The sequence below is a fragment of the Pangasianodon hypophthalmus genome, chromosome 4 (assembly GCF_027358585.1).
Source record: "Pangasianodon hypophthalmus isolate fPanHyp1 chromosome 4, fPanHyp1.pri, whole genome shotgun sequence".
NCBI lineage: Eukaryota > Metazoa > Chordata > Actinopteri > Siluriformes > Pangasiidae > Pangasianodon > Pangasianodon hypophthalmus.
The window spans coordinates 17075712-17097188 of NC_069713.1; the positions used below are offsets into that span (position 1 = coordinate 17075712).

The 21477-nt window shown below is 39.4% G+C and overlaps 1 protein-coding gene across 3 annotated transcripts in view; it reads left to right on the forward strand.

The window, feature by feature from the left end:
• Positions 1-21345, forward strand: part of chd3 (chromodomain helicase DNA binding protein 3) — a 46379-nt gene extending 25034 nt beyond the window's left edge. Inside the window, exons 33-40 of one of the 3 annotated variants that reach the window (XM_026937151.3) lie at positions 530-676; positions 777-905; positions 1477-1585; positions 1779-1911; positions 3753-3948; positions 6834-6997; positions 7074-7197; positions 19125-21345. In XM_026937151.3, coding sequence (XP_026792952.2) covers positions 530-676; positions 777-905; positions 1477-1585; positions 1779-1911; positions 3753-3948; positions 6834-6997; positions 7074-7197; positions 19125-19228 — 1106 coding nt within the window. In that variant the 3' untranslated portion in view covers positions 19229-21345. Of the gene's footprint in view, positions 1-529; positions 677-776; positions 906-1476; positions 1586-1778; positions 1912-3752; positions 3949-6833; positions 6998-7073; positions 7198-12416; positions 19088-19124 lie in introns of those variants that run through there. The other 2 variants (XM_026937150.3, XM_026937149.3) reach the window with 2 other exon arrangements.
• Positions 21346-21477: the final 132 nt, after the last annotated feature.

The following is a 21477-nucleotide window of genomic DNA, read 5'->3' on the forward strand; positions in this document are numbered from 1 at the left end:
GACAACACAAACTGTTTGCTAATAGCTAACTGTCACAATACCAACTGACTTTGCTCTCATTCTTACTGTCACATTGGTTAAAATTTAAATTTGTAGGACTTTTGTTCAATTTCTTGAACCTGTCTAATGTGAAAAATTCATCTTATGTCCTTACAAATAAAGGATTATAGAGAAATATAGTGATGTAATGTTTAAAAATGTAGTGAGTAGAAATTACACATGTACAGTACACATGTACAGTAACAAAGTAATTGTAGTTTGTTAGCTTCCTATCTCTATAAATGACAATGTTATAACGTATAATTTCCGAATACATTTGAAAATTTGTGAACACATTCTTGAAAAAAAAACAACGACTGTAAGTAAATAAGTAAACAAGTATTCTTTTTTGTTTTCAGTACAGGCCAACATGTTGAAATTGTCTATGGTATTCACTATTGATGCATTAAATAGAATATGTCTTTCAGGAGTCTGAAAGGATGTCAAAGCTGTAGGCCAAAGTTAGTTGTCGTTCTAATTGTTGTTGCAGCAGCAGAGAAAGGGGAGAAGAGTGAAAAGGGAGGAACAGGTGAAAAAGTCATGGAAGAGAAAGAAAAAACTGTGGAGACACCTGTTTCTACAGAATCAGCAGAAAAGAAGGAGAAAGCAGAAAGCCAAATGCAGGATGTTAAGAACGGTGAATGCTGGAGAATTTTGTCTCTTATCATTATAGTCTTTAACCTCCCTATTATAAAACAGTCGTTTATATTGCTTTCTGTTCACTTTTCTGGCTGCAGATGAGGGCAAGATGGAAAAGGATGGTGGGAAAGACGTCAAAGGGCAGAAGGAGGAGACCACCAAGGGGAATGGCAAGCCAACTGAGCGTCCGCGGTTCATGTTCAACATTGCAGATGGAGGATTTACAGGTAGAATTGAGTTTACTGCACAAGTTTATTATCTACTGCTCCTAATTTTAAATCTACTTCAGCAGTGCAAATCTTGTTAACACAAAAGTGTGGCAGGTTTGACTGCTTGGACAAACTGTTGTGTACATGAATAAGACTTGCATAGATAAGACCATTCTGTATTCTGTAAATATTTTTGTAGTCGTGCAGCTCTGCTGTGACTTTTGCCCAAAGCATCGAAGCACACACACAGTTAAGAGTCCATTCTCTGTTGGTTAAGATTAACGCTGAGATGATTTGGAGAACCTGAGCCCAGTGTGAGCTTTTATACACAATGCCCCAGAGCTGGCAAAACATTTGACACAAACACTGGCTCAGTGTTAATACAGCCTGGAGTGAAGCTGCACATATCCTGACAAAATAAGCATCGGCAGGTTTGTAAGGATGGAAAGTTTATCAGTGGTTGCACTGAAAAAAAAAAAAATCAGTGGTAATGTGCAGCTGTGTGGTTCACTTTGGACATGTTTTCTCATTTGATAGTATAGTATTGCATATATGTTTTCTCATTGTATATCAATTTGCCTCTTTGTAGAGTTGCACACGCTGTGGCAGAATGAGGAGCGAGCAGCAATCTCATCTGGGAAGATGAATGAGATCTGGCATCGGCGGCACGACTTCTGGCTGCTGGCTGGAATCGTACTGTATCCTAGAGGCATTATAGCCTTAAAATCAGTACATTAGCTATATATCATCTACATTTATGTATGTCACATGGAACCATGTTTAGCTAAATGTAATTTCTTTTAATAGGGGAGGCGGAAGCTGAAACTAAGTAGCTGTGTAGATAGCATGGGTCAGAATCCAGTTTAAACCTTAACCCTCGACCCGTAACAGTCATGGCTATGCTAGATGGCAGGACATTCAGAACGACCCCCAGTTTGCCATCGTCAATGAGCCGTTCAAGTCCCAAGCCAACAAGGGCAACTTCCTGGAGATGAAGAACAAGTTCCTGGCCAGGAGGTTTAAGGTGAACATGAACAAAGTTTGCCAGTCAGCATTATGTCAGTCATTACGATATACTGAAACTTGAGTTAAGCAAGTTGTTTTGGTTACATTATGATGAGTAAGCATGACTCTGCATAACCACACACATACAGAAGGGTGACAAATTCAAGGAAGAAACAATGTAAAGTGTCTTAGTAAGGCTCAACGGCTTCAATGCGCCTTGGCACAGATACAAGGCTGTGGAACTATACCGGAGGGATGAGCAGTATTCTTTCAAAAGATATTCCCTGAAGTGATGTTTTGATAAAGAGTGCTGTGGAGAGTGCTGTCTAACATTTCAGTCCATAATCTCCTATAAATATTGGGATGAGATCTGGGGACTGTAAAGGCCATAGCACTGGGGTACCCAGACTAATCTAGAAAATCCAGAAGACTGGTATACAAAAAAAAAACATTTCTGGTAGGTTGGAAGGCTACATGAGAGGTTTTTAAAATTCAAACACTGACTGTAATAGGAAAACTGGTTAGTGTTTACTCAGTAGCAGTCTAGAATAGTACGTATGTATGTGGTTTGTGACACAAATGCTAGGTTGTTTAGCGGAGGTAGATTAACGAGGAAATTTGTCTATTTTTATTAGTGACCTACACTAATGTAGAATGTCAGGATAGTGAAAAAGGATAAAATAGCATGTACACTCTTCATTTAAATGTGGTTTGTTCGGGCAATGTCTCCCAGTAACGTTTCAAAATATTAGCACACAAAATCCATCTTCATAGTCAGAGCGATACTTCTTATATTAATGCGTAAAATAAAGAGGAAATTGTTCGTTTCTCTCATGACTCCATTTGTGAGTCATCATATGATTTACATCATCTTCATTCTCAAGAAACCCTTCAGTGAGCCCTCGTGCCCTGCTGATGGGGGCGTTATCATCTGCTCCTATTAAGATGGGAAATGTTTATTCGTAGGATAAAGGTGATCAGTCAGAAGAACTTCGTATTGATTTATAGTGACCCTTCCCTCTGAGGTGACATGTGGACCCAAACCAACCAAGCCAGCACGAAGCCCTCCACAGCATAACAGCTTTTATTTAGTCACTCGATTGTACACTTTCCTTACTGTGCTTATGAGGATATTTCTTACTCTAAAATTACCCTAATTTGCTCTAACAGTAGTCGTTCTGTAAATATCTTTGCTTTATTTCAGGATTTAATTAATTCCTTATTTTTAAGTGTGATGACAGGCACAGGCAACATGCTGACACAAAGTGTTGTGCAAGACAACACTCTCTTTTTTTTTTTTCCGGTGTTTTGCTCCATTACATGTTTCATATCCCGTTCTCTACATCCTCATTCTTTCACTCCTCTCGACCTTTCTCTCTGTCTCTCTCTTGCTTGTATAATTTAAAATGCAATGGCAAGTGCTAGCCTTGCAGTTATTGCATAATGTACTTATTATCTGCTTAAGTTTCCTTATAAATCTCACTTAAAGAGAATTTGTTCCATTTCAATTCTTCTCTGTCAGCTTCATCCAGGAAGTTCACATATATTTCCTGGCTACAATCCCACTTTTGCTTTTTTCCCCGTTAGCCCTGTGTGTATAAATTAATCTTTTTCTTTTTTTTTTTGCTTGCCGGCCTTCGAATTTTTTTGCCTTTTATTCCCATTTATTACATTCTTGCTGTCTTAGTTAGTATTTCTCTGTTTGTATCTTTACAGAATTTTTACCCATTTACTTTTTGTTTTTTTCACTCTTTGCCACTAATTCTCCTCTTTTGAATAGATTGCTCAATGTTTTACCCAACGATGTCTCTCTCTATGCCTTCTCCTCTTTTTCTGTCTTTGTCTTTCTTGTTCTCTCAGCTGTTAGAGCAGGCATTGGTGATTGAGGAGCAGCTGCGTCGGGCGGCGTACCTTAACATGACGCAGGACCCCACTCACCCGGCCATGGCCCTGAATGCACGCTTCGCTGAGGTGGAGTGTCTGGCAGAATCACACCAACACCTCAGCAAAGAGTCGCTTGCGGGAAACAAACCTGCCAACGCCGTCCTACACAAGGGTGAGGAGAGTATTTGTGTGTGCATAACATCTGTACAACACAAGTTTTTTTTGCCAAGTGATTTGTAAACATATACCGAAAACTCAATCAGCAGTTTTACACAGATCTTTTGTGTGTGTGTGTTTGTAAGTGGCTACGCTTGGAGAATATCCACAAAAACACTGCTTCTGGAAGAAAGCCATATTTCACAACATCCCTAAGATATGAGAACACTCGCATCCACAAAAGGCATTTTCAGCTAAAAATATTCTGAGAACCACAGCTCTGTTTGCTATCTTAATCGACAAAGACAAACAAGCCACTTATGGCTCTTGTTTCGTTTGGCTCATCACTTTTACTCTTGCTGGAAAATTTGTGTAAATTCTTATCTGATTTGATAATCAAAATCTGCCATATACGTTTCAGCTAGCATATGGAGTGGGTATAAAGTTAAACCCACTGTAAACCATTCAAATAATGAGAAGAAGAATTCCAGAGCTATATAAATGGAGTGGCCAGGAGGTGGCCAAGGCCATTTTAGGAGGTTCAGATTACCAAAAATAACCCACAAAACCAGATGAAACCCTATTCTGTTTCATGGAAGAAACATTATAATATTGATGTTAAACAACAGGGTAAAAGAGCAACAGCTTCTTGCACACACATTACATTACTGATTAGAAGCTCAATGCATTTTAATCAGGCTTCATCAGTACACACATACACACTCCTACAGACAAACTGCCAACTGCTTTTACATGTATTGCAGATGCATTTACATGAATAGAAAAGCAAAATAAAAACAACAACTATGTCTACATGACATGAGCAGCTCCAGGACTGCTTATATGTGCTGTGAAACGGAACAGCAGGTCTATACCTGCATTTTCTGTTTAATGACAACCACAATGGGCACCCTGATCAGTGAACATATATAGAATGCAAACAAACTATATAACATACAACATACAGTTTACAACAACAGTTATTTTGTGTATGTAATAAACCACGAAGTAAGAATTTGTTCAGTTTATTTAGGCTACTTCTCATTTCTTGTAGACTGTAGTAGTCTATGGTTTAGGGTGTGTGTTGGTTGTACATTTTTTAATATTTGTAATTATTAATTTTACTTATTTGCTTAGGTTGTAAAGGTTTCCATGGTGGATTTTAAGGGCTTTGCTTTCCTGAGTGCCTTGTGCTGCATGCAATATATGCAGCGTCACAATATTTATACAAGCTGTCAAGAATGTACAAGAATATACAGGAATGTTCTAACTTGTGCCAGAATGGAAAATAAGATGTTCCATGTCGTTCATGTGTGAACCGTGTCTAAGTCATCATTTATGATGCAGCAGCTGATAATACCAGGGGAAATCAGAATACTAGCATTACTACTTTCCTACTGTCTCCCTACTGCTAGCTTTCTCTATTTTCACAGACAATGGGAAGCTCCAGACTGGGCGAGGGGGATCAAGAGCCATGTCTTTGGGTCCTTCACATGTTTCTGCCTATGCATAGTTTTCTGAAATATCCAGCTAGTTACCTTTAGCAAAGAAACTTTAGCTTAAAAACGTCTCAGATACCAGATATCAGGTTAGCTTACGTTAGCTTGCTGGCAATCTGTGAAAATGCACCTCCATATATGTGAATGATTTCGTCATCGTACTGGAAGACATGTATATGTGGAAACAAAAACGTGTCCACACTGTAGTCTGTGGTCTTAAGGAACGCCAGCTCAGAGCTGCTCTTATTTCCATATATGGAATCAATGACAAGCCTGCATTTTCATATATAGACACAAAGGCATGCCATCTGCACACAAACCTTTATTTGTGCAAAAGTAAATTATGCTTTCTAAATAAAAATATGGCCACGAAAAGTTCTTCTACTTTTGTATTTTTTAAGTGAGCCTAATTAGAGACAAGCAGGTAATGTCAGCATACCTTATTCTTACTAACAAGCTTTCATTAATGTTACCTACCTCACCAATAGCTAGCCTAGCTACCCTTAGCTTGCTTACTAAGTTTATAGCAATTTAATTTTAACAGTTCTTTTGTAAATAACTAAATAAAACAAAACATAATTGTGTGTTTACAGCGTACATTTTCTGAAAGGCACAGCGTGGGGTTTGGTCTAAGGGTTGCAGCTAGATGACTATCATTGGTTAATCACAAGCTCAAATCTTGATACCATAGCCATTACTGGGTAGGAGTTGAAATGATCATAAACTGACCTGCTCTGTGGGTGGGAAGGATGACTTTTGTCTCTATGCATTAATCAGAGTGACAATAAATATTTAATTTTATTTCGTAAGTAATAATCTTTGCTATCCAAATTCCTGACCACTGCAGGAAGGTCTTTAATATAATTATATATTATATTATATATTGAGTCTTAAAATGAAATGAGCACTAACCATTTCCATTAAACTTTACATTTTGAGTGAAACCATACATTGACTTATTGTGATTTCCTACATTTCAGTGATTCCCTTTGATAATTCAGGTATTATTCAGTTAATAGTGTAAAGATTGCACTTCCCAAAAACCATTTGTGCCAAAGTTTCACCCTTTCCTTTGTGGATAATATGACCTGGATACTGTAGATCTAATGACTGCTGCTATAAAGTCTCTGAAGCTCATATTGAACCTTTCAACACAAGTAGTACTGTTTGGGTTCCTCTCATGTTTTTGTCCTCATGTCATCTTAGGGAGTTCTTCCTTGCTACTGTCGCCTCTGGCTTGCTCATTAGGGAGCTAAATCTGTGTCTGATTTCTATAAAGCTGCTTTGTGACAGTGTCAACTGTGAAAAGCACTATACAAATAAAATTGAATTGAATGTCACAGACATACCATTCAGCACTTTTCTGATTAATGTGTTGGACAACTGCCATGTTTAATTGCAGTTCTCAACCAACTGGAGGAGCTGCTCAGCGATATGAAAGCTGATGTAACGCGGCTTCCTGCCACACTGTCCAGAGTCCCACCAATTGCAGCACGCCTGCAAATGTCCGAGAGGAGCATCCTCAGCAGACTGGCCAACAAGGGCAATGAGACTCACACACCACCGGTAAATGCTGAGCACTCCCACCTTCACCCATCATTTTTAAAGGAAACTATTCAAATATGGTCTTCCTTCTGTCCAGCCCATCCCACCTGGACCGTATGCAACTCCACAGAACTACGGGCCCCCCTTCACTCCAGCACCACCAGCCATGGCTCTGGCTGCGGCCAACTACAGCCAGATGCCTCCAGGCTCGTTCATATCAGGTGAGCACTGCTATTCAATTCATGCAAAGTTCTTCTCCAAAATCTAAGATGAAAGACTCCCCAGAGGTTTCACATTTAGGCCTAGTTTAGTTGGTCAGAGCTGGAGTTTTTTCTTCAGCCCTGGCCTTCTTTAAACCTACAAGAAAGAGTTGCAGAAACAACCACTTTAGATATTAGATCGCTAAACTGCAGAGACAGTAAATCTTAATCATTTGGAAAAATCTTCGGAAAAGCTATTTTATTATTTTTAATGGGATATTTTTGTTTGAGTTGAAATTATGTTCTGAGAATGAAATCTTACAGGCTCAAAATGTAGAGATGAGCTTTAATACAGCCAATTAAAAGCCACTATTTCACTGACCTTCCTTTCTACTGTACCAGTAAAGCCCTCGACTGTTCAGTAAGTGATGTTTTAGGATTACAGTGAATGGTTTGTTTAATGAAATTAAAGTTGAAGAAAGATTTCCTGAATTTAAGGAAATCTTAGTGAATGTGGTATTTTGCTGTACTTGTGCCCTTAGAACTGTGGAGTGTTTGTGGCTTCCCCACAAGATTTGATGGGTGAAAAACATTGAATTCACACAGAAGCACAGTACCACACACACACGTTTTATGTACTTCCTAGTACATTTGGATGGCTTTCAAGCAGTTTTTTTTTTTTTAAAGTTATGGAAACGTTGTAAAAAAGTGTAGATTATACTGCAGCAGTTAATCCTTGACAATCAATTTGTCAGGGATTAGGAATGTATTTAATAATTCCATTAAACAAATGAAGTCTAGGATGCTAGAGCACAGAGCATTTGTCTGTGCATAAAAGGCTTATAACCTTAAAATATCAGTTTTAAAACTGCCAAAGTGTCTGGCAAGTGATTTGACTTAATATGGCATGCATTTAAACAAACTCGTACTATGTTTGTTTTTATGATTATAGGTTCCCCATTTTGGTTTCAGCAGTGCTGAAAGAATTCTAGTTTTCCTCACCACACCTCTCCATCAGCATTTCACTTTCTGTCCCAGATTATTCGATTTATTTTCACGTTCTGGGAAGGCACATATGTGGACCTTTTCAGTGTGATGGTAGTTAGCTGATTAGCAAGATAAAACATCTTTAATTCAACTCACTGCTGATACTACCTGTTAACCAATGAGCAAGAAGAAATGCTGCTTCTGTCATTATTGATATAACTTCTTCTAGATCAAATTTCTAGCTACAAATGCACTTTGCCACTACTGACACTGTAGAACTTGCATATTTCCAATTTTTAAAGCAGTGTTTCCTAATCTAGTCCTCATGTCCTGTAGAACTCTGGTATATTGAGAGGACCACTGCAAAACATGGCATTAATCACCAAAATAAGGGTAGAGCGATCCAGAAGGAATGTAATGTATAACAAAATTTTCCTTTAATTTTTACCACTTGTGAACAGCACTGTTGTAAGAAAGAGACTTTTCCATTTTGTGAACCTTGGTAATGGAAGCTTAATATATGAAACTATGGATCTATGACTTAATGGAGGACCTCCATGATGGTTGCCTTTGGAAGTACTCCTGTATACTTGTTTCCAAAGTCATTACCTTGTGACCATGACCCCAAAAGTCCTATGCTGTGTCACGTTCGTCCTCTGGCTATTCTTGTCAACCCCATTGATCCAGGTGGCTTGGCAGTCCTCCACTCAGTTATAGAACAATGGTTACATACATAACCTTCTGTTTGACTTCCTTTCATTATGGACTGCTCGGGCAAGTGGAGACCGTGTATCACAGCAGAGGTGTTGATACTATTCCCTAGGTTACAGAGGAGGAAAATGACTCAAGTGCTGATACTGCGTTTTATTGAGGATGGCAGTTTCTCAAGGTGCTGATATTGTATTCTTTATCCGATGGGCTAACTTGTCTTTAGAAAATAAAGCCTCTTTATTGTGCTCATACATAGAAAAAGCTAGCAGTCACTTTCACACAGTGCTTACTGTGAGAGCCCTTACTGCACTCAGGGCTGGCCTGGGCACATTCTCCTTTGTAGGAAGAGATAGGTTGATAGGTTTATTGATATATTGCTGCACCAGTATTCTTTGGTTGACTTAATGATTGATTTTAATCCCAGCACCTCCAAATGTGAGATCAGGTCATTTTTCTATCTAAACACCTGCTGTTTTGACTGTCTGCCTATTGTGTGTAAAGGAGTATGCACAGGGGCTCTAAGATGACTCACACTCTTTGTGAACACACTGGGTGCAAAACTAACCCAAAGGAAAGAGTATGTCAATCTTCTGTTGTGAAAGTAGAGGAGTCTCCTGTATCCCACAGCAACTGAGATGTGGAAATGCATCCCTCAGATCTATGGTCACCACCAGTCATGTTTGTTCACCACTTGCATCACATCTGACACGCATAGTTCAGTAAGTCCTATTCAGATTCATTCACTCATTGAAGATTCAAGAATTCTTTAGTGATGACAGACAGGGGAGCCTCAAGGTACCATGCTGCCATGAAATGTCCAGTTTGTGTTTCTGCCAGAAGGATTGAGGCGATGATCTAGTCATCTAGCCATCCAGATACTAGAAACAGGTAAAACACACTGCACCAGGTTTCCAGCAATGGTGTTTGAGACAGCTAACTAGCCTTCTCCTCTCATTAGCAATTCCAGTGACCTAGTGCACTTCACTGCTATATCTCCCCTTGCTTAGTTAGTATTGTCTTTAGGATTTCTGTACCCATTGTGCTTGGATTTATGGGCATTACTTCATTAAGGGCCAGGAGCAACTGTGCCTCATGTCAGGGATACAGTCTATCTTCACCATAGCACCATATGTTTGGGAACCATCGTGTCAGCTCTTTTATATTTGGCTACATGCAACACAGATTTATGTACAGGTCTTCATCAGCCTGTACTACTAGTGAGACTATCAGTGTCTATACCGGAGGTAAAGATCTCAATCTTTTTGTTGCTGCATTTGCCATTGCAGCCAGAATGCATGCTAGTTTAATTAGGTCTTAACTTCAATGTGCTTTTGAGTAGAGGTGGGCTATCCACACTCTCCGCCAAAGTGGGCTTCAAGTTTAGAGGTGTAGTCACTGAATGTACATCAGGGTCTGTCTCTGTATGCGAGGGGGCTATAGGCTCCTAAGCTTTTCTGAGCTCAGAACTTCATTGTTCTCTTGCACAGCTCTTGCATTTGTACCATGTCTGCTGCTAGCTTCACTACTCTGCATTCCAACACAGTAAAGGTAGTCACTCTTCCTCTTCCATGGGACTGATCAGACAAGTCTTCTGCCCAGTTCTGTTTCTGCCACTGCAACTCAGTGAAGGTGCTTACCTTTTTCTTGCCAGCGGGTTCTGCAACCATATCTGCTGCTCACTTCACTCCTCGCTGTGGCAGCGCAATGCCAGAGGAAGGTGATGCATAGCCAGCTGTATTTCTATAGCCTTCACATGTTGCTAAAGGCATTATGTTGTAATTAGGGCAAGGCTCTGTAAGTGTCTGCCACAGATGATCAGGTGCCAAACAGTGCAAATCATGCAACTCAGCATTTTGCCCTGAAATGCACAAGAGGTTGGGAACATTGACAAAGTTTCAACAGTTCACACACATTATGAGTTTGTATGGACTTAAGGTTATAAGATTAGTTACTCTGTATCTGCAATAGGCCATGTGTCTTGTTTTGGCAACACAGTCAATAGTAATAAAATATTAGCTTGGCCATCACCCAAGGTGCCAGTGTTTAGCACCAGTAGCTAGATATACTTGCAGATGCTTTCACTATTCAATAGCAAGTTGAGTCAGACTTAGTTTTGTGTTAGTTTTAGTTGTACAGATATTCTATGCTTTTCCATAAATGTATTTTTGTACTTTTAATTTTTAGGGACATGTGCCATGGATAGACCATAGAAAGCTCTTGAATTGGCTATGTGTAAATGAGTAGAAACCCCTTAAATATCCAATCGTCTGTCCTTTATTCTAAAATCTGTTTTGCATTATTTTGCAAAATGTAAATCTGTTAACAGTTTTAAATGCAGCAGTTGCATTTTGATTTGAAAAGGCCTCTGAGCAACTTCGGCTAAATAATTTTTCTTCCTTTTTCCTCTGGTCCAAATCTCTGTGATAGCACTGCCAGTAAATTATGTTTATTGCTTCAAAGGTTAGTTTGTAACAGCGTAAACATGTTCAGAGTACACATACAACAAATGTGATTGATTATGCTTGTATTTTTGTTTATTCAAAACCCAAATGCAACCAGTGAACACTTTGAACCTAAAAGAGTTCTCATGTTCCCGTGCACTGCCGATTGTGTATTTGTGGGAGATGCACCAGCCCCGTTTTTTAGTGCAATGGAGCTTTTTCTGAAAATGTCATTACTCTGATCCACTGCCCTAGCTGTGCCAGGAATCGCTCAGCCGAGGGAACATTTTTTCTCCACAGACCAGGGATATTTTTAAGAGACCAGGGGAAAAAAGAAAAAGAAACACAGGAGAAAATGTGCTCCTTTCTAAATGGGGTGGGTATAAAGGCAGATGGGGCTCCGTGCTGCCCCCTGACTAGGTTAAAAATAAGCCACGCATGGGGCCCATTTGAGTGCTTCAGGCCCTAATTGAGACGACTGTGGTGACCCCGATGTAAACTTAGCCGAGAAGAGAGCCTCAAAACACACCAGACTAAAAAAAAAAGAAGATAGAAATATTGGGGGGAAAAGATGAGAAATGGAGAGTGAGTTGAGAGCCTGAGACAGATGGAAAGGAAAAGTCTGAACTCCTTAACCTATTTCACATCAGTCAGTTTTTCTGAAAATTGTTAACATATACAAGATTGAGATCCTTGTTGTTGTTGGTTTTAAAGTTGTTGAGTTTTGGGCTTCACGCAGTCAGTAATTTGTCTGTTGTTGTTTTCTTGCTTAAACTGTTACAAAAAAACAGACAGAATAAGCCAATTGCTGTGCACATTTTGTCACAGGACATCAAACCATAATTTGCTGTGTCCACAGAGTGAAAATAAAAAAATTGGGAATTAAAGTTTTGTGGATATGAAGATTCCATGGCTCTTGTACTTGCAATTTTTCTTATTCTAAAGGCCTCATGCCTTCCTCTTGCCCACTGTTTGTCTGCTGATGTATCTATGAATATTTTGAGGACTGATACTGTTCCACTCGTTCTGATCTTGCTGCTGCTGCTAACCCACTCGCTGCCCCGCCAGTGTCTACAGTCTGCCACCTTTGTGCCCCCACAGAAGCCCCACTCTGCCTGAAGACCAAAGAGCACAACGTCCTACAGCGCCAGCGGGTGGTGGACCTTTGGAAGGACGGCAGGTCGGAAGGGTCTATCGGACAGGAGCTGCACATGCCAAAATCCACCGTGCACAGCATCATCGTCAAATACCGCCTCAGCAACACGGTGGAGAACCTCCCTCGCAATGGCCGACCCAAAAAACCCTAACTGATAGATGCCATGGACAAAAGCACACACTCAGTGGGAGAAAGAATGAAGAGAGAGAAACGAGTGAGGGTAGAAAGAGAGAAATGTTAGAAATCAAGCCAGAAGAAGCTTAGAAAGTCAGGCTGAGAAGGTTACAAACCTGATAAATGGAGAGAGGGAGAGTGAAAAGGGGAGAGGGGTACAGAAGAGGGGCTGTCAGGAAACAGCTTAGCACAGAGAAAAAGGAAGAAAAGGAGGGAAGAGCTGAGAGCAATTTAAGGTACATACGACCTCCCTGGCTGCCAAAGCAAAACAATAAAGTCATCAGGAGTAATATGAACAGACGGCAAGGTGAATAGTCTGAATAAGGTGAAGCGAGCAAGCAGGACAAAAGAGGAAATCACCCAACCGTTTCCAGTGAAAAGTGGGAGCCAGTGAGACAGAGTGCAAAAAGCACCCCTCTCTCTCACCCTCACTACCCCCCTCTAACTTTCATCTCTCTCTCTGACAGAAATCCCAGTGGATTCATCGTTCACTTGGCAAGAGAAATAAGTGCACATGTCGAAGTACCCAGGACCTTTACTCCCTAATTCCTGTGGAAATCTCTCTCTCCCTCTCTCTCTCTCTCTCTCTCTCTGTCTCTCTCTCTCTCTGGAGCCCCTTCATGCATACAGAGGGAGTACTGAAACATTTCTTAGTGTCAAAACCAAGGAATTCCTGAGATGGATTGCAAGTTTGTTTTGTTTTCCCAACATTTCCCATCCTGATTGGAGGCTTTAGGGAATCACAGATTGAAGGGTGAGATGGACAGCCTCAGTTTTTTGCACCTCTGTGGTGGACTGAGTAGTCCGGGGAAAGAAGCATAATTGTTTATTGCTCCTTATCAGCGATCCTCTGAAAAATGAAAAAATGAACTGAAACCAGGACGATGCCAAGAAGCTTTTTTTTTTTTTAAAACATTTCTTAAACAACTTTTTTTTTTTTAATTATGGAGGCAAAGCTATGAACTTTTACAGCTGTCTGACACACTATCTAATTTGCGCAGACTGACCTTGAGAATGGCCATTGGGGATATTGGTGTGTGGTATGTGGTGTGTGTTGGCTAGACACAGGTAGCCTCAAATCTAAGCAGAGCATCTGGCCCTGGGGAAGTAAACATAACTTCTGTTTTTCTACAATATATGGCAGTGCCATGCTGAGATTCCAATGTTGGTAGTCCTAAGATGGGATTTTGTGGCTTAGAATCTGAGATTGGTTTGGAGGACAAGCAGGTCTGGGAGCAGTCCAAAGGGACAATGCTTGAATTCCTGTGCAGTAGCAGAGCCAGATCAGATTAGCCAGATCAGCCCCTCAGCGGGACCCTCATACAGTGCAGAACTGCTGTGGGAGGACTCTCACTGTGCGTGTGCATACACACACACGCACACACACACACACACACACACATGCATTCACAGGTACAAACTTAGAGTCTAAGGAGCATAAATCATAAATAAAGGTTTGAGACATTTTGTGTGTACAAGAAGGTGTGTGTCGGTCTGTTTTTATGTATGCACTTGTGCATGGTGTGAAGTTAAGATTTGACACTGATGCTCTGTGTGGGTTCGTTCCCATTGCCGCTAGGAGAGTGATTAATTGTGTAAGCGAAGTGGTTGTTTAGACAGGCAGGGGTCACAGAGGCTGTCTGCCAACTGAATATTTTTCTGGATAACTGAGCGAGAGGAGGCAGTTATGCAGGAGCAAACCTGCGCAGTGAAGCAATGAATACAAGTATTTGATTCCCTCGGATCAGATTTGCTGAGTGAGAGAGACAGAGAGTACAATAAAAAAGAAAAAAAAAAGATCTGAATGTGAGATATAAGTTATTTTCCTAGTCCCATGTGTACATGACTGGAAAAATCTTGCTTGTTATTTAAGACCCTGGTTTGTTCCTTGTCTTTTTGCCAGTCAGAAAAGAATGTTTATGAAATGATCTGAATTAGATTTCAAGTTGATAAGTTCCCTTCTTTATTTTCCTTTACTGTACTATGGTTAATGGATGTGGACATAATTTTTGATAAGCATTTTGCACAAGCAGCATCATTAATCAATACGAATATAGTAGCACATCACATTATCAAGGCAATAATGTATTTTAAAAATATGTTTATGTTTAATATGTAAGGAATAAAATATGATAGGGTGTGCTGTTAATTGAATAGAATCATTGATGGGGTAGTATGATTTGGCCCGATGTGAAGTTGATTATTTTCATAATAATAGCATATCTCAAAGTGTTTTATTCCTCTTCAGCAATATGACAATGCTATCGATTTTTTTTGTTGTGCCTCTGCCACTAGCTGGTGGAGGCATTATGTTTGCGGGTTGCCTGTCCATCCTTCCAAGATTCTCATTAGCACGATATCTCAAGAACTAGTGGTTGAATTTTTGGAGGATTTATATGGAAATGTCATTGTAACCAGCAGAAGAAGCAGCTGGTTAGATTTTGGAATTGATCCTAACAGGGTCAAGGTCACAGTTCAAATGTCTAAAATAAGTTTTTTATCAATATCTTCCATTCTGTTTGAAGTATATTTTAAGAGTATTTCAGGCAAACAAATTAGTAACCAGAAGGACTAGACTTGGCATCAAGTTTTACTTGTTTATTAAAAAATGGTACATCATACTTTGTATTCATTTATGGTTATGTTTAATGCTGTGGAACGTCCGTGAAACAAGTTACTTTCTGTTAGCACTCTCATTATAGCAGCTATAAACATACCCTATAAGTCATTCCCTCACCAGCCTTGTTTTTTCTTGAAGTTAGTAAGTAAAAAATGGAGCTTGTCTTGTTATCGAGAAACCACAAAGTCCTCCATCTAGAAGACTTTTCAGTGTCAGAAAAACTTAAAGTTACAGCTTTACCTCTGACTGTTACAAACTGTTGACACTGGAGACTCCTTCCATAAATGCTAAATAAACCTCACCTGTGAATTAGCTTAATTTTATATAATCCAAACCATTATATATGACCATATGACCAATACCATATGACCAATCTGAGTCGAGAACGCAACAGCACTGCTGTATGAGGTGCAAATGAATAGTTGATTGATGTCTTTTGGGTTTGAAAATTGATGTTTGAAAATTGTATGACAGTTTGAATGAAAACAAAACGAGGCAGGCCTACTTTTGCCACTGACTAAAAAACATTTAGCAGCATGTGTGACACTCATGCTAGCTTACGCATTTTACAGGAAATCACTATAACTTAAAAGATTATTACTGCAGGATGTAGCTACATAATATAATGTTATCCATTCCATAAGACATTTGGGTTTGAAATCAAAAGATGAGATCAGAATTTCAGCTTTTATTTCCTGATATTTACATCTAGATGTCTACATGACACCTTTTGTTTGAACCCACCCAAGGGATCAAAAATATTGGCGTGTCAGATGTGAGTGACAGGTGTTTCTTGTTGCCCAGGGGTGCCCTGTTATTTCGATTGTTTAAACAATTAATAGCTCTGAATGTCTACTCTTGGTTTGAGCCCTGGTTTTTGCCTGTGAAGACTGCATTTGTTGTTAAAAAGGATAAACCAACATGAAGTCCAGAGAGCAAGCCATTTTGAAGCTGAGAAAAGAGGGAAAATTGATCAGAGCCATTGCACAAGCATTGGGCATAGCCAGTACAACAATTTGGAATGTCCTAAAAAAGAAAGAAACCACTGGTGTACTAAAAACCAGACACTGAACAGGTCGGCCAAGGAAAACAACACCAGTTGATGGCAGAAACATTGTGAGAGCTGTGAAGAAAAACCCCAAAACAACGGACAATGACATTACCAACAACCTCCACAGGGCAGGGGTGAAGATATCACAATCCACAATTTGAGGAAGACATTGGGGGCGGAAATATAGATGCCATACCACAAGATGCAAACCACTCATCAGCAGTAAGAATCTGAAGGCCAGATTAGAATTTGCAAAGAAATACAGAGATGAGCAACAAAAGTTCTGGAACCAAGATTAACCTCTACCAGAGTGATGGAAAGGCCAAAGTGTGGAGAAAGAAAGGATCTGCTCATGATCCAAAACATACAAGCTCATTGATAAAGTATGGTGGAGGTAGTGTCATGGCTTGGGCTTGCATGACTGCTTCTGGAACGGGCTCACTAATCTTTATTGAAGATGTAACTCATGGTAGCATCAGGATGAATTCAGAAGTCTACATAAACATTCAGTCTGCCATTTTACAGGGAAATTAATCCAATCTAATTGGGAGATACTTCATCATGCAGCAAAACAATGACCCAAAACACACTGCCAACACAAAAAAAGGTCTTCATTAGAGGAAAAAGAGGAAGGTTTAAGACTGGCCAAGTCAGTCACCAGACCTTAACCCAATTGAGCATGCATTTCACCTGCTGAAGAGGAGACTGAAGGGACAAACCCCCCAAACCAAGCAACAACTAAAATAAGCTGTGGTACAATCCTGGAAAAGAATACAACAGTTTGGTGATGTCAGTGGGTCACTGGCTTGATGCAGTTATTGCAAGCAAGGGATATGCAACCAAATATTAAGTGTTATTTACTTTAAGACTATCTGTTCCAATTACCAAAAAAATTGGGTGATCTGCCACCAAAGGTGCCATGTTCTAAGTTGTTTAACACACCTAGATGTAAATATCTGGAAATGAAAGTTGAAATTCTGATCTCCCATCTCATATTCATCTTTTGATATCAATCTCAAAGGTCTTCAGTGTATAGCGAAAACAAAAGAATTGGCCTTGCAGTGCCAGTGCATTTAGACGGGATTGTATGTACTAAGTACATACAATATACAGTATTTTCCTGTAGTTATTTTTTCTCCCTTGTATTTCGGCAGCTTCTTCTCTACAGCTGGCTAGTTCTTCTACAAGCAATGTCTGCTGGTCAGACATTCAAGAATTGATTCACATCATAGAAAAACTCATGGAAACATTAGAGACATGTAAAATTTTCGACAAATTAGCTTCTGCATTGTAGTCATCTAATTGCTTATGAGCAAGAACTACAGACCAATCTTTGTTGTAATCGCAGTGTCAGAGGTGAGATTTGTTTTAAAGACGAGTGAGGGAAACAATACTGATATCAGAGTTCAATGTGTGAATGTAAGTGTGGATGGATCCAGGAACTATTATTCCCACCTCACGCCCATGGTTCCCAGGATAGGCTCCGGGTCCACCATGACCCTGGCTAGGATAAGCGGTGACTGAAGATGAATGAATGGCTAGCCATATTACAGAGATGTCTCAAGAGACTCCCACACTTGCACATTTCATCACTATGGGTGCTTTATACATCTTTTACTCAGAAATGTTAAAAGGAGGATAATTTCTTTTTTTTTTTTTTTTTTTATTTGTATCAACTCATGATCATGGGTAACATGACTGGTTCGACTTGTCGTTACTTCTTGTTGCCAGGGAAAGGGTTATTATGGTTATTGATATATAAAACCAAATCGGACTGGAGCTTTGTAATTAGCTTACCTTTGAGAAAAAATGAAAAAAATGTCCTGCATGGCTAGAAATGTTCTACTTATGACATGTCATGTATCCAAATAATTAAAAAAAAAAAAAACAGCAAATGGATGAATATAGTGCCTAAAATTTCAAACCTGTGTGCACAAACGTGGCATATGGAATTGCGCAATCGAGTCGTGTTCCAGAAGGAATTCTTCTATGTGAAGGCAAACCTGCGATTATGAGCCAGTCCCCCAAACAAGCCTAGAAATGGTCCTGGTGCGGACTTAAGTGTGAAAACACCCTAAAATGCCTTTGATAAATCTGGCATAGTCAATATTAGAACAGTAATAATTTGCAAACCAAAGGTAGTCTATGGTGGAGTAAAATAGAACAGAACAGAATAGAACAGATGGGAGTAAAGGAATGGAATCTCATTCACACAATAACACTCAGTCATTGTAGGGTCGTGTCCAAGTTTCAAAGTTTCTGAATGTTTTTTTTTTTGTCTTTTAAAACATAACTGTAACACCAGTGGGCATGTGCTGACAGGCTACAGTATGACATGATTCACAGTTGGAATCAAGAGCCACAATGACGTGTACGTGTGTGTGTGTGTGTGTACATTTTCTGTATAAACAAGTCTTGAGTTTTTACATTGTTTTCATGATATGTGATCTTAATGCATAAGAAACCTCACATTAAAATGTGATCAGAAGTGCACTCCTTTGTTGTTCATCTTCAGTGGTTTTATTTGTAAGATAATGGAAACAAAACAATGCAAGACAGTAGGCAAACACCTGGAATAAAAGAAGAAAAGGAATAAGGAAGAAGAGACAGGAGAAAGTTGAGATAAAAGCAAGTGACAAGAGGGAAAGTATTAAAAATGAAAAAGGAAAAGCAGACAAATGAAGGGGGAAAATGATTAAAAGACATGTTTATTTAAACAGTGGGGATTGTCTTTTGGAATGGAAGAGTTAGATCCGTCTCGTCTGACTGTAAAAGTTAAATGTGATCCATGTGTGTGTGTTTCTTTAGTGCTGAATGGGCCTCCAATGTCAGTCAAAAAAGAGCGCGAGGCAGAGCTTATGATGGGAAGGAGGGAGCAACGCAGTGGAGAAGTGATCTGCATCGACGATTGAGGCCAGCCATAATCCCCAGCCCTACACACACACACACACACACACACACAAAATCAAGCCTTTCTCTTATTCTCTCAGCAGACCTAAAGTGATGAAAGTATGTAATGGCCGGGATATAATTGGCAAAATGAACAACAAATTGGGGGAAAAATCCTCTGAACACACATCATATAACTTTAACTGGCAAACTACCTAGTTATTATAATAGCACTGCTTTGATGAAAACCAGTGTAACAGGCTATATAAACAAAACAGAACACTTTCCCCACACACACACACACACACACACACACACACACACACACACACACACACAAAACCACTTTTTCAAATACCCTCCTTGTTGTCTATCTATTCTTGCTCAAATCCTGCCTTGACTCAACTGCTCACACTTGGGATTACTCAGAGACACAAAACACCTTCTGCGCACACACACACACACACACACACGCACACACACAACTACAGAACCTCATTTGCATCCTGCCTCCCTCTGAATCAGAGATGAAGCTGCATGTGTGTGTAAAAGCATTTGCCAGGCTTCACATCATCCCCTTGTTTCAGCAGCATGCTTTCCCATTCTGTGTTTCATGTTAAAAGAAACATCCTTGCATCCAGCTGTGCCTCCCGATCCATACTACAGTCTCTGCAACAGCAGGATTTTTTTTGTCATTTCAGTACACATAGCTGTAAAGCTAACACTGAGAATAGTGCTGTTCAGTACATTAACAGTTACGGTTATCGAGATGAAATCGAGTTCTTTAAGATGCAGCTCTTGCTTTTGTAATTACTCCACATAATATTTGGATTTTCGAGCTGCCTGATATGATTACAAAGGAGAGACATTTAAGACAGGGGCATTGGTCATGGTCTCTTGTTTGAATAGACAGGCCTTTATGGCATTTAGCTTTTGGATCACAAGCATTGATATGTATTTAGATTGACACATTCGAATTAAGCCATGACATGTCATTAAATTAAACATCTGGAAGTATTTTTTAGCTGTCATCTTTGTGATGGTTACTATATCAAGTTCAACAGTGCTTTACTTACTCTAATTCCCCTCTGGCTCCATTCTATCTTTCCCTTATCTCCACATCGCTGTACTCTTCCTTCTTCTTATGGAGACAAAAAAAATCACCTAGTTCTTCATGTCTCAGCACTCCTTTTCCACTTTTTTTTCATATTTCTCTTTCTCCTTTTTACAGAGTCTCTGAATTGTTTGCATATTTAAGCTCAGTTCATTGTGTTTTTTCGTGATTTTAATCCTTGTTCCTAGCACCTATAATTATTGTTAACGTTACTGTTGATATCGTCCTTGATGTTACGATTGCGAAGCTTCTACCAAATGAAAATAAGGAAAAAAGAAAGATAATTCTTTGTATGTTTGGTCCATGATGTCTCTCTATATACAGCATATTGTTATAATAGCCAACGAAGAGGTTGAACGAACTTCGGAACATTTAACATCTTTTTAGCTTGCGATCTACAGTAGATTTGGGGCTTGCAAATAATCTGCACACAGTGGATCATTCATGTAATCCTGAAATGCATTGACAATATAATGAATTCATCTATTATATCTAAGATTAGCTAAATCCCTACATTGTCTCTGAAAACTTTTAAACTTGACACCTTTGGCTGCTGAAATGCACAGTATTAATGACATAAGCGCCTTAACAGCAAAGCAACTGTAAAGAGTTGAACAGAGTATGTAATTCTGCACCTGCTTGCTCTTACATTATCCTTAGCTAGGCCTCAACTCAAAGAGATAGATAACGAGTTGAAAATTTAATTTATTTGCTCTATTCCCTTGCATACCTCCTGTGTGAAGACTGAGAAAATGACATTTCAGTGCTTGATTAAAATTGGGAGATTCTAAGTGTTGAATCAAGCACCACTTTTTTGTCCACTCTGTATTTCTCTTTTTTATTTGTTTCTTTTCCAACATTTCATTTATTAATAAGTGTCACTGTGTAAGCTGTGGTTCCGAACCAGTTCCAAATCAGTGGCTATGTTGTGATTTGACTCCGGGTGGACGAACGGAACATGTTAATAATGCATCTTTCTTTTCTTTTGTTTTGTTTGTAATAAAGATTCGAATGAAAACATGTAAAGCTGTGTTAATTCTTAGCAAACCAAACAGCTTATTATGGGAAGGGCGAAACAGTAGAGCAAAACAGGACGTGCTTGACTGTCTGTCTTTACTGTTTTCAGCCTTTAGTAATTTGAAGAAAGAACTTGCAAAT